General features: G+C 41.9%; 1 protein-coding gene across 2 annotated transcripts in view; it reads right to left on the bottom strand.

The window, feature by feature from the left end:
• Positions 1-12,120, bottom strand: part of PRKCA (protein kinase C alpha) — a 115,695-nt gene that overhangs the window by 28,132 nt on the left and 75,443 nt on the right. For both annotated transcript variants that reach the window (XM_052688031.1, XM_052688033.1), the window contains exons 6-8: positions 7,256-7,412; positions 7,032-7,166; positions 6,241-6,337 (exon numbers count right to left, since the gene is read on the bottom strand). In XM_052688031.1, coding sequence (XP_052543991.1) covers positions 6,241-6,337; positions 7,032-7,166; positions 7,256-7,412 — 389 coding nt within the window. The remainder of the gene's footprint in view (positions 1-6,240; positions 6,338-7,031; positions 7,167-7,255; positions 7,413-12,120) is intronic.

Below are 12,120 nucleotides of genomic sequence, written 5' to 3'. Positions count from 1 at the left end.
CACACCTGTCTGCACAGAAACTGCAGTAGAGAAACCACAGCACCATTTGCTCCAGCTCAGCCAGGCACATCCATGTGTTCCACGTATGAGGCATTCCCAATGGCCTCAAACCACTGAAAGGCACCAAGGCAAATGTATATGGGGATGTGTGAAGTCAAGGCTGCTGGCAGCACACACACAATGCAGGCAGGTGACAGCACAAAAAAGCTTTGAATTTTCTGCCTTGTTTTGAGCATCTAAAATATACGGATCCCCATAACCAGTGTGGCTTGCTATGAACTTGCTTCATCTTCAATCACAACACATACACCAAGAAACCCCTCGCAGAGAAACCAGCACCTCCCAGGAACTGGGACTGATGGATGTCACCTGGTTCAGAACTGTTGCATTCTCTCCTTTCAGAGATGGTGAGTGGATGGGAAACCTCCAGTTAACTGCATATGGGAATTCCCCATGCCAAGTGACAGTACAGAACAGATGGAGTCATCTCACAGCATTTCTATACTGCTGCAAACTACTCTCTAATGATTAAATGTGCACAATTTTAAAATAGGAATGGGTGCCACAGACAAAAAAAAAAAAAAAAAAGCAGCTCCTCTTTTTATAGCCATGAAGAGCGTGGATTGATGTGCCAGTGAAATGTTGGCTGGCCACGATTTCAGTGCACTTAGTGTCTGTTTCCTGAAAAGTAAATTCAATCTTTTCTTTTGCAGTTTGGAGAGTCAGCAGCAATATTATTTCTCTTTTCCCTTTGCTGAACTGCCTGAAGTTACAGCTATTGCCTCAATAGGAGATGTGTGCAAGCTGTGTGTGGGTAGGGCAGAGACCAACTTCTTATTTACTGCAGAAAACAAAAGCATGAAGTGACTGCAGTACAACAGCTGTGAGGCAAAAGCACAGGCATCCCCAAAGGCTGGGGAGAAATATCCCCTTATCAGACTTTACAGGGAAATGTGCACAGACCAGAAATTAGCTCACCAATTAGCAAAACTTCAAGTTCCCTTACATGGTTGTTTTTTTGTTTGGTTTTTTTTTTTTTTTTTTTTTTTTTAATAAATAAATGAAAACATCACATTTAATTGGGAAACTCACTGGGTCTGAGGATCATGCACAGCCCACAGCTCTGAACACATACTGAGCCAGTCCCTGCTCCTGAATAAAGGAGAGGAAGAAAATGCCCTTTTGACATCAGGCTGTGGTGAACATCAGAAAAATGCCAGAGTAATGCAGAAAGTGATTGTCTCCTCCTTAATAGCAGAGCAGCCAGAAGCTGCCTGAAAAAAAGAAACCGAAAGGGAGTGCGAGAGATCTAAGAAACACAGAGCTTGCAGTGAAACAAGCTGAACTGATTTACTGATGGTGCTCAGGAAGGGAACAACAAATACATGAGTCTTTAGCACTGGACTCCAGACAACATCGAAAACAATCAGAAGGCTTTAATTGCACTTCAAAATCTGCAGTCATGTTGTCAAACGGTGTTTAACCTCGGCTGTTATCTTGGCACAGATAAGATGGGCTGTGTGGTCATCAGTTCAAGCCTGTACACTTACACTCCCCCAGAAATTACCAGAGAAGGCTGGGCAAACAAAAGGCTGCCCTGCACACTGCAGGAGGCCAGCACGCAGCTCTGGCAGCACTGGAGGATGGCTGGGTATTCACAGCCAAGCCCAATGGTTGCACTGTTCCTCTAATTAAAATGGTAAGACGTTCAAAGAGACATTTCCTTAAGCATCTTAATAACAGTTATGTTTAGAAGTGCTGAGATGTCACCCAAATGTCATCACTGATGGTACGTTTCCAGCTTTCAGGTACAACATCTACGCTTGTCTGAACTGTTTCCTCTCTCATTGCATCTCAACCTCCTCAGTCTGCAGAAGAACAGCACAGCTGTAGCCTGTGGGCAGTGCTCCTCACCAACCCCAGCACACAGCAGTGCCTGTAATGACAATCTGAGACCAGCACTGAAGGCACAGGTTGCCCAGCCCCATGGCAGCAAAACAGCAATGGGACAGTGCTCCTGGGTGACCCATCCAGCGCTCGGGTCAATCCCAGAGAAGGCAGACTGAGTATTTCTCCTCTGAGAGAACAGCGATGCACTGGCACACATTGCCCAGATTATTGAGGAGTCACCATCCCTGGAGGTGTTCCAGAACCACAGGGATGTGGCACTGATGGACGTGGTTGGTGGGCACAGCGGGGATGAGCTGGGGTTGAGCTTGGGGATCTCAGAGGTCTTTTCCAACCTTAAACGATTCTGTGATTCTAAAGCATAAAAGCAGCATGAGCACTGTCCCTCAGTACCCTGCTGACCCTTGTGGCACACAAGGCTTTATGGCATTGGCCCACCGTGAGGCAAAAGCATTCCCTGCTTTTCCTCACACCAACAGGTTGGTAGCCCAAGGAGTGGGAATGCCTTGTTCTACGGCAACCCCTCACACAGCTACACTGGTGGGAATGGTGAGAGCAAAGGAAAACATCCATCATCTTATGAATATGCAAAAATAGGGCCCTTATGTACCCTCCCCAGAGCTGCTCTAAACGAGGGCTCTGGGAGAACTGAGCTCCCCGTTGCAACAAGCTGCCTGAATGCCACCAATCACCAGAGCTGACTGCTCACATCACTTAATACACCCTACACTTGGGAGACATATCCATGTGTGAGGATAATAGCTACCCGGTCCTTTTTTAATTAAAAAATGAATATTGATACGAACTGCAGCAGCTGCTTTATTTTTAATAACATTTTCCGTGATGGTGCTGCTTAAAGAAGAGGACAGACAGAATAATTAACCAGCACATTAAGCCAGTATTTTTCTATTATTCTTCTAAGGTTATGCTGAAGCATCTAGAAGTGCTAAATTAAGCAGCAAATTACAGGAAACGGGGCTGGAGAAAACAAAAATAACTTCCTACAATTCAAGTTTAGAATTTGCTCCTTTCTTTTCCTCCAATAAAAAACGTATTGCTGCTCGAATTGCAACTGGGTGTTAGAATGACAACAACGTGTCACTGGGTGCTTTCGTTTGGACAGCAATACACAGTAACAGGAAAGAAGTACACAACAACTAGTAGATACTGCAGTGAAAAGCCCTGCTCGTTTGGGTTCATGCAGCCACCTGGGACCATCGCGAGTTGCCGTGGCAACCTCAGCCCGAACAATTATGGAGCAGCCACAATTATCCTCAATGTGCCTGCTGAGAACCCAGTTCAGCCTGGAGATGGCCACCAATTGTGCCATTCTGGGGAGAAAATCCACACCCAAAGTCTAAAGCCCAATGAAAAGCAGTGACAGATTTCACCCTGCCTCCCCTTCCTACAGCAGAATATTTTTGTCTCTAAGTATTAATAATGATGTATCATCTGTAGATCACTAAACTGGATCACAGTGCAAAGGGAACGAGGAGTTGATTCATAACTTTTAGTGATAGGTGAGATCCAAAAATAAGTCTGTTATTTGAAAAACAGAAAAAACTGCACCTATGCATAGCATACCTCAACCTCAGTATACTGTACTGCTTCATCTGGACAATATCTAGATAGCATACAGAAAGAAAATCCTTGCAGTAATAACTAAAAACATGAGGTCACTGTATGATTCCATTAATGAAATCATTGTCTTCCTCAATTCTCCTTTTCTGAACTTGGTCTCATTTGTTCAGCAGAACCAAGAGCTAAGGGCTATTTATCAGCTGCTTTAGACCTGGTAGGATGGGCCACACAGAAACTCCTTTTCTTTACCTTTCAATTACAAAAGCAGGTGAATGGAATGCTTTGAGCATTTTTCTTACTATTCTTATTGGTATTATTGTTAATCTTGTATAGCTATTTCATGGTAGATTTGCACAGAATAAACGACTCCATGTCAGGAGGTCAGGGAGGAAGCAGACCAATGTGTGCCTACAGCAGGAACTCTGGGCTGCTAAAGTGGGTTCAGAAGGGTGGGATGGGAATGTGTCAACAGCCCAATCTTAAGGTTCTCCATTACTCATTTGAAATATTTTGTATTAAGAATGAGGTACTTCCACAGAAACTGTTGTGATTTTGTACTCAAAACTACATCAATGTCACTTGGCTATCAATCACACTGCCTCATGCTGAATAATGGACCAAGCACTGCAGATGGGGACTTGGATTAGCAAGCATTCTGAAATGACTCTTCTCTCCGAACTGGTAAATATGAAGATAGCTCTGTGTGACCTCTCTTGATCTATGGGTATTTTTCATCTTCCTGCCAACACCCAGCAATATGGCTGCCAAGAGCTTTCCTGCAAAGGTTCAGAACTGATTTCAGAGGAAATGCCACGAGATCACAAACAGAACTTCTCAGTGCCATCTACTTGTTCCTTAGCATAGGGTACTTAAAATAAAGTGACGATGTAAGCCAAGATAATTTCTTAATGATAAGAAAAATAACGTAGAAGAGCCAGCACCACTTATGCACCGTATCAGAATAGCTAGTAAGTTAAATACCACCATTCAGACATCGGGGCTGTTACTTTTTAAAAGCTATGACAGTAATTCCCCCTGAAACCAACTAAGAGCATTACTAGGGGGGGTGCTGCTCACAGCAACAGACTTTGAGAAAGCAGTGAAACTAAAATCCTTTCACTATGCAATACCACGTTATGCAGCCTTGGCCCAGCTATAACTACAATTTTGGTGAGCTACAGATATTCACAAACAGCAGCATTAGGGTTAAAACCTGCTTATTATGCAGCTCTAGCATGGAGAAAGACACCGTGTTTGCTGCAAACCCATTCCCTTTCCCTGATTAATGCAGACCACTAAAATGTCCTCAACCTTGCTGCCTTCAGAACAGAGAAAGCCTCAAATGCACAGTGCTGGAACTGGACTAATTAGACTTTGAGACAGACTAATTATTTCTGAGACAGAGCTGACCCCATGTGAAGCTGCTGTTTCTGGGAGCCAGGCTGGCAGTTTTGCACGTTGCAATCTCTCAGGGTTTCTACACCAGTTCTCTGCAGAACGTAGATCAACCCTGACTATTCATGCTGCAACCAATGTGTGCATAGAAGACTTAAGTGAAAAAATAAAAGACTGTAAATACAATAAGCAAACACAACACAAATAATAACTGACATTTTACAACAGAAATTTTTAGTGACTCGTCTTTGTGCTGTTCTTGTCCCAAGAAAAAAATAGGTAATTTTATACCTCTACCACTAAAATCCATGTCCACCCTGTTCCAGGCTCTGTATAATGCACAGAGCCATAGAAGTGGTGAAACAAATTACTTTTGAAGTTATTCTTTCTAAGGAGGGTCAGAGGTAAATATGATTTTGAATAGAAAATGACCTAAAAATAAAATCACACCGGTCAGATCACAACTGTAATGACAGGAAAATGAAATGGAGGTTAAAGTACTTCTCAAATGTAAAGCAAAAATCATAGTTCATGCTGCAGACAAAAGTATGTTAGCTGATCCAAATGTGTTCAGAAGAAATTGAAGCACCTTTTCTTTGATTTTCTTGAAAGCTGAACAAGTGCCGTTTTTCCTCACTCTCTTGGGTTAACCCATCTTTATAACAACAATGTAGAATTCTGCCTGATGGTGAACATAAAAAATGGCCATTTCAGGTTGAAAGCAACAGGCTTAAGCGTTTGTTTAAGCACAAAAGGTACACGAATTATTTCTGGATAAACTGCTAGGCTAAGGTTGGAAATGTCTGACTAGAAACAAAAGAAATCGCTATTAACCGGAATTTTAAATTTAATTACTGGAATATTTAAATTCATAATGGCATATTCAGCAGATCAGACCAGCTGAATCAAGTACAACCATCAGCAAAACACTTCCATCCTCAAAACATGCCCTTCTTCTCCTTGGGTTGAATGGACAGCAAATATTTTGCAGTGATATTACAGCAGATGTCAGAAGAGCCAGGTTATGTCTGTTACTTAGGAAACAACTCCTTTGCATGGCACAGTGAGGCCATGCTTGTGGCCAACCAACCACTCCACTGTGCGTGGCAAAGGGCAGGAGGACAACCATAACAGAGGAGCAGAACAGCCAGATCGATGCTGAAATACTGCTGAAATAATCCCCTCAGTGCAACCTTCAGGAAACCCAAAGGTCATACTGCTGACACAAGCAACAGAAGCTAGATTCTATGATACTAATAACATTAAAACTGTTAACAGTTTGGGCCTTGTTTTTTTTGTTTTTGTTTTTGTAAGGTTAAAAAATAAATGCAATACAGAGGTAGCTTTAATCCTCACCTCGAACTTCTGCCGCAGCTCTGCATTTCCATCTTCATCAGCATCTGGAATTGGAACATTATAATATTCGCCTTCTTCTTGATTCAGCAGCTTGTACCTGTGGAACATTTGAGAAAAAAAAAGGGGGTTTTTGTACTTCTGCTCCTTTCAGATATAAAATCTGAGTTATGTCTGTTTGTGTCTGGTTTGTATCAATGCCACTTGTATGTAAAGAACAACATTCTGAGTTCTAAAGGAGATACAGAAACAGAATATATTTCAAATAAAATTGTATCTTTAATGGCAAACCAAGTGTCAAATGAAGACAAGGACTTCATCCCAATCATCTTGTGACATGGTGTAAGAAATCAACCCTGAAAAGACTCCAATGCTTTTATAGCCCTAAATCATCCCCTCCAACAAGTCATACTCTCTGAGAAGGTCTGGTGATTGAGTTCTGGTTGAGGTCTGGTCTTGAGTTCTATCCGTGGTTTCGCACGTAATAAGATGGCATTATATAAAACCTATTCAGATGTACTTTAACTTGCTATACATAGCTGATATGCTTCATAATGAGTATATCATATTTGAGATAAAAATAAAATGTGTATCACAAGGCCATGAGTTTGCAGCAACTCCTGGTTCCAGCAGAAGCTTCATGAACATAACAAAAGGAAAGCTTCCTTTAATTATCCTCCTTTGCTATCTATAGCCCATGTTTCCCACTTTTAGTTGTATTTCCAGTGAATAAGAGATAAAGTAATCAGGCTGCAGAAAAATACTATTTTAAAACTCTTTTCAGAAACTCTTACCATCCACTGGCTGGCATTTTCATGAGCTCTGACACCCCAAATGAAAGAGAGCCCATGAAATCATTCCTGGTTGTTCGATCCCAGTCCCAGACTTCTACAGAGAGCCGTCGGTCTTTATCTGTAGGTTTTAATTTACTGAAAAGGAGAGAAATAGCATTCTGAATGCAAAACTCAAACAGATGATTCAACACATAAGAAATTACATTAAAAGGGGTTAAACTTACAATGTGAATGACTCATTCCAGTGTGGATTCAGGGTAGAACGGAAAGTTTTTGTTTTTTGTTTACTTTCATTCTTGGGATCTGGGATAAGTTTCAGTTTAACATAAGGATCTGAAAGCCCATTTGGATCCATGGGAATGAGGTTTTTTGCTTCTCGCACTGTCAATATAAAACAAATGGCTGATTTGCATGGGGTTAAAAATCACTGTTAACAATATAGTAACAAGTCAAACCAAATCGAAAGAAGTACGTTGAAAGGTAACACAAATAAGATGAAAAACTCATGTGGTCAGACTTGGCATGGAAGAAAATAGTAAAGTAAGGTTGCACTTGATGGCATTTGTAAGGCTGGTAGAGAGAAGTGACAGGAGATGAGAGCCAGCCTAAATGGAATGAAGCAGCTCCTGGGCAGCTCTTTCCTGGAATAGAATGATTAAACATCCGAGCTCATCTCTATACATTTCTAAGCAGGGAGCATTTCTGTGTGCTTTATTTACTCATCAATCTTAGGTTCCACAACTATCAGACGAATGCTATAAGGCTGATAGTTGGATCAGAACAGATTTCCAAGAAGGGCTGCTTTATACAACATGTTATTGGTACTAAACTTCCCTTGGATTCACTGCTCGTTAGCTGTCAGCTGGAATCACTGTGAGAGTTGTCATGAGATGGCACCCAAAGTAAAAGCAGGGGAAGACGAGTTTAACTTTGCCTTCACAAAAATGGTATTTTCATATACAATTTTCATATTTATCCATTTTCACAATGGCAGAAGAGAGCACAAAGTGAGTTCATAGCCCTCATGATGCTACTGATGCCCAGAGACAAGGTTGGCCAGCAACCTGCCTGTGGGATATTCCCCACATGGCCACATCTCTGTGCAGAACAAGAGCAGAGGCAATGGTGGGCCTTTATCAATGGCTCAGCAGCATTTGGGGCTCTGGCTGAGGTTGCTGCCACAGCTGTGGGGCTTCACAGGGCAGCTCAGAAGTCACTGCAGATGAATGGAGTATCACAATGCATGAGCAAGGCAGCACTTCCCTCCATCTTGCAGAAGACCAGCATGACGCTCACACCACATTTATATGCACGGCGTGTAAGGTTTTATTATGTGTCAATGGCATTCTGCCATCAGCTTCTGCAGAAGTTCACAAACAGGCTGGATTTCAGGCGTTGTGAAACGCCGTCCCACCCAAACCAGTCGGGCTGACAAGGATCGGTGTCTGTCTGTGCTGCTGAGCACGGGAAAAACCACTGACTGCATGTGTGAGGCTGCTCCTCTTCTGTAGGAGACACAGAATAAGGAAAAAGGCCTTTAAGCTCAAAAAGAAGTGCAGCTCAAAGATGCACTTGGAAAGAGAGATGCAACATGCACTAAATACAGGCTGCTAAAGTAGTCATGATCTCGCTCCTTATTTGGGCCATTTGTATTTTTGTGTAATTAGCACCCTCAGACATCTATTTCCAACTGGTAGTACTTTTTCTTGAGGAAATGGCACGATGATATTTGCTAAATATAATTTATAAGGAATTAATGTCATGATGGTTGGTCCAACCCTTTGAGAGCATCCTACTCTTACCAAGACAAGTCCACAAGAGGGATGGCAGGAAGCAGAGCCCCCTTACTATCACAGATGCTCTCTCATGTGTGGCTGAAACAAAATTAAATGAAAAATAACTCCAAGAAAATAACTGAACCGAGGCTGAATTACAGCAGAAAATTCTGCTGTATCTCCAAGGAAAACAAGCAAACTCTTGTTGCTTTACAATTATTGGTTAATTAAACTCAGCACCAAGAGGAACTTGGAAGAAACACAGAATACCAGCTGCCAGTTTTCTGAGCATGATGATGATCTCTGCACTGAGCAAGGTAGCTGATATGAGTTAAATCCCTAATGGCCTGTCCAGATTAGATTCTTCAACTGAGACTGAGAACACACACAGACAAACAGGGAGTGAAGAGAAGCATATGCTCAAGTTTCCAACAAAGCAAGTGTGCCTGTGTTGTCACCATGCCACAAGGAAAAGGGACCACCTTCCTCCTTATCGTTAATGAAGAAGAGATCATAAGTGCCTAGTCAGCAGAAAATATGGGCTGTTTGATGACTCTTCCATTCGATGATGTGTCTCTGTTATCACAGTGATGCCTCCAGAAGCTGTGCCTAAAATTGGGGTATTCAAGTTTCCAGTAGTATAAAGACATAAGCAAACACAGAGCTGGTTCTTAGGTACTCATACTTTAAATAAATATCTAAAGAAGACAGAGTGGGATGGCAGAAAACAGTCACTCTGTGTGACGAGAGAAATTCAGGCAGCATTTCAGAGTTTGGATGACAACACGTGAACTTTTTTCATGGAATGTATGGGTCAAACATCACAAACAATACACAGTTATGGATTTATAACTTCTTGTGGCGTCAGCAAATAGATTTAGCCACAGGAATGAGCAAAGAAATGCTTCTGTCCCTAAAACAAAGCAGAGCTATTTGCAGCACAAGTTCACTCAGTTCCTTTTAATGAGTCACAACTACCTTTTCCTTGAATTTTCAAATGTTGATGATAAAATGATTTACTAATCACAGCAACTGTTGCTTGCCAATCTCTCGCTCCCTACAGGCTTCTTAGAGGAGTAGAAATCTCCCAGTGAATGCAAATAGATGCTTTTGAAAGAGGTCTTGAGTCTCCAACAGTCCTGCCTGGGAAGCTCTCCAATGAAGCAAAAGAAGAGGGAGAACACTGCTAGCTCAGATTTCTGACTTCCAGCATTAAAACTCTAAAGAATTACAATTACAGGTGTGCAACTGAATCTCCTCACATCCTGCTGTTCAGACCATTTCCACACAGTGCTTGGCCACTGAAAGGCCTTCTCAATATGAGATTTCTCTTTTGCATAACCATACCCCTGCTGATTTTCCTATGTACCTCTCTTGAGACCCCTGCCTGCTCTTTACTCCCAGTTTCCTGACTCCCATAGATGCCACAATAATGAATGTAGGCTGCAGGGATGCCTGCGTTTCACAGGTGACTTACACACAAGAAATGGATAAGGAATTAATTTCCTTCTGAGAACAAGATGAAAAATGAACTGGCGTTCCATCATGCTTCATTCCTCTGTCTTTTATTAAGACAGTCTCCCCTACTAATAAAAGGGTACCATCAACTCTAATGCTACTTAATAAGACCTGCAGTAAGTTCTCTGCTTTCATTTCCAGCTGGAAACCTCACAGGGGCATCTGTACTTTATGTTTAAAATCAGATTACCTCTATAAAAATTACCTTCATAAAAGAATACCGAGTACTGGGCAGTATAACTACATAATAAAACACAAGCCTTAACACAAACACTGACTACTGCTATATCAAATTGTCTGAAAAGGGGTTGATTATTAAATTTCTAATACTGATGTGTTCAAATTCTTATGCAAATACATAGCATTTTAGGGTGTTTTTTTTATATATGCATGCAGATGGCTATCTATGAACAACAAATGTTTCTTTTCCATACTGTGCATTTACTGTTTTTTCACAGTAAAGAAAATTTAATGACTGAAATGGCAAATACTCATTTGCTACAGGGGTTGGCATTTATGAAAGGCACTGCCCTGTGTGCAAGCAGCACAGCAACCCTGCAGGCTCAGGGAATACCAGAGAACACAGAAGGTATTGGTGAGGTAAAACACGCCATTCTTATTTGAGTTATTAAAAATGCCTCCCACACACAAGCAGTTATTTAGGATCACTTTATAGGGACTTCACATAACAGCTGATAACTCTCCTGAACACTCACGTGTCCTCCTTTTAAAATCAGCTGCAGAATGTTACAAAATTAATGCTAACAAAGAAAGACACTGTTAATAACCTAGGCAAACACAGGTGAAATTAGGAGAGTGTGTGTGGAGGAGTCTTTCAAGGAAACAACTGGTGGACTTCCAGTGATTTGCAGCAGCTCTCCAGTTCTCCTCTTTGGGCAGAGGCTGCTCAGCCAGGTCTCCATGGCAAGCAGCATGATGGACATTAATATGCAGTGCCATGGAGTAGCTCAGCATCAGGCATTCATAAATAATTTGAAATACGTACAGCAGGGAGTGCAGAACTCCTGGGGAGGTGATAGCTGGAGCCCGCTCTGCGCTCCCAGCCTCTAGAAAGAACGGCCAGGTTTCCTCTTTTAAATCACAGAAGCATCACAGAAGAATAAAACCACATTTTCTGTATTCTTTCAGCTCTGAAAATTACACTTAGGAACCTGAGAGCTCTGGGCTGTGTGTATATACACATATTTTAGTAACACTGATAACGGTGGGGTGCCATGGCTGGCAGCATCGTGGCACCCTGCCCTCAGCAGCACCTGCAGCTCACTGCTGCTGGGAGGGCAGCTGCTGTCAGACCCAGCTCCTGGGATCCCAAAGTGTGGTGGCTTTTTATATGTCTCTGCGCCAGATGGGGTTATTTTCTCACAGAGGTTATTGTTTGCTCGCTATAAAAATAATTCAGAAATAAAATAAAGATCAAAACGGTGATTCAGCCACCTGCAAAACTGCTCAGAAGGAACCCGGGTTACATGAGGGGTTGGCAAGTAAGTGTAAGGGTGACAAAACTTGTAGCACACACCAGGAAGGGGAAATTTCAATGCAAAATGACAGAGATTAAGAGCAGCAGAAACAGCTTCGCTATGCCTAAAAGCAAAATCCCAACAGTCCATTCTATGGAAGGGTCACAAATTCAGCAATGTCAAAAAAAAAGCAATTAAGAGAGTTCTTACAACCAGCTGATTTACAGCGATTGCAATAACGTATTAATATCCAAAGCCAACTCTCAAGGTAGTAGGTATAAAATTGCTGATATTTAAGAACTGCCACGTAAATGAGCA

This window comes from Tympanuchus pallidicinctus, unplaced genomic scaffold (genome assembly GCF_026119805.1).
Source record: "Tympanuchus pallidicinctus isolate F22 unplaced genomic scaffold, pur_lepc_1.0 scaffold23, whole genome shotgun sequence".
Lineage (NCBI taxonomy): Eukaryota > Metazoa > Chordata > Aves > Galliformes > Phasianidae > Tympanuchus > Tympanuchus pallidicinctus.
This window is presented reverse-complemented; position numbering and strand designations above follow the sequence as displayed.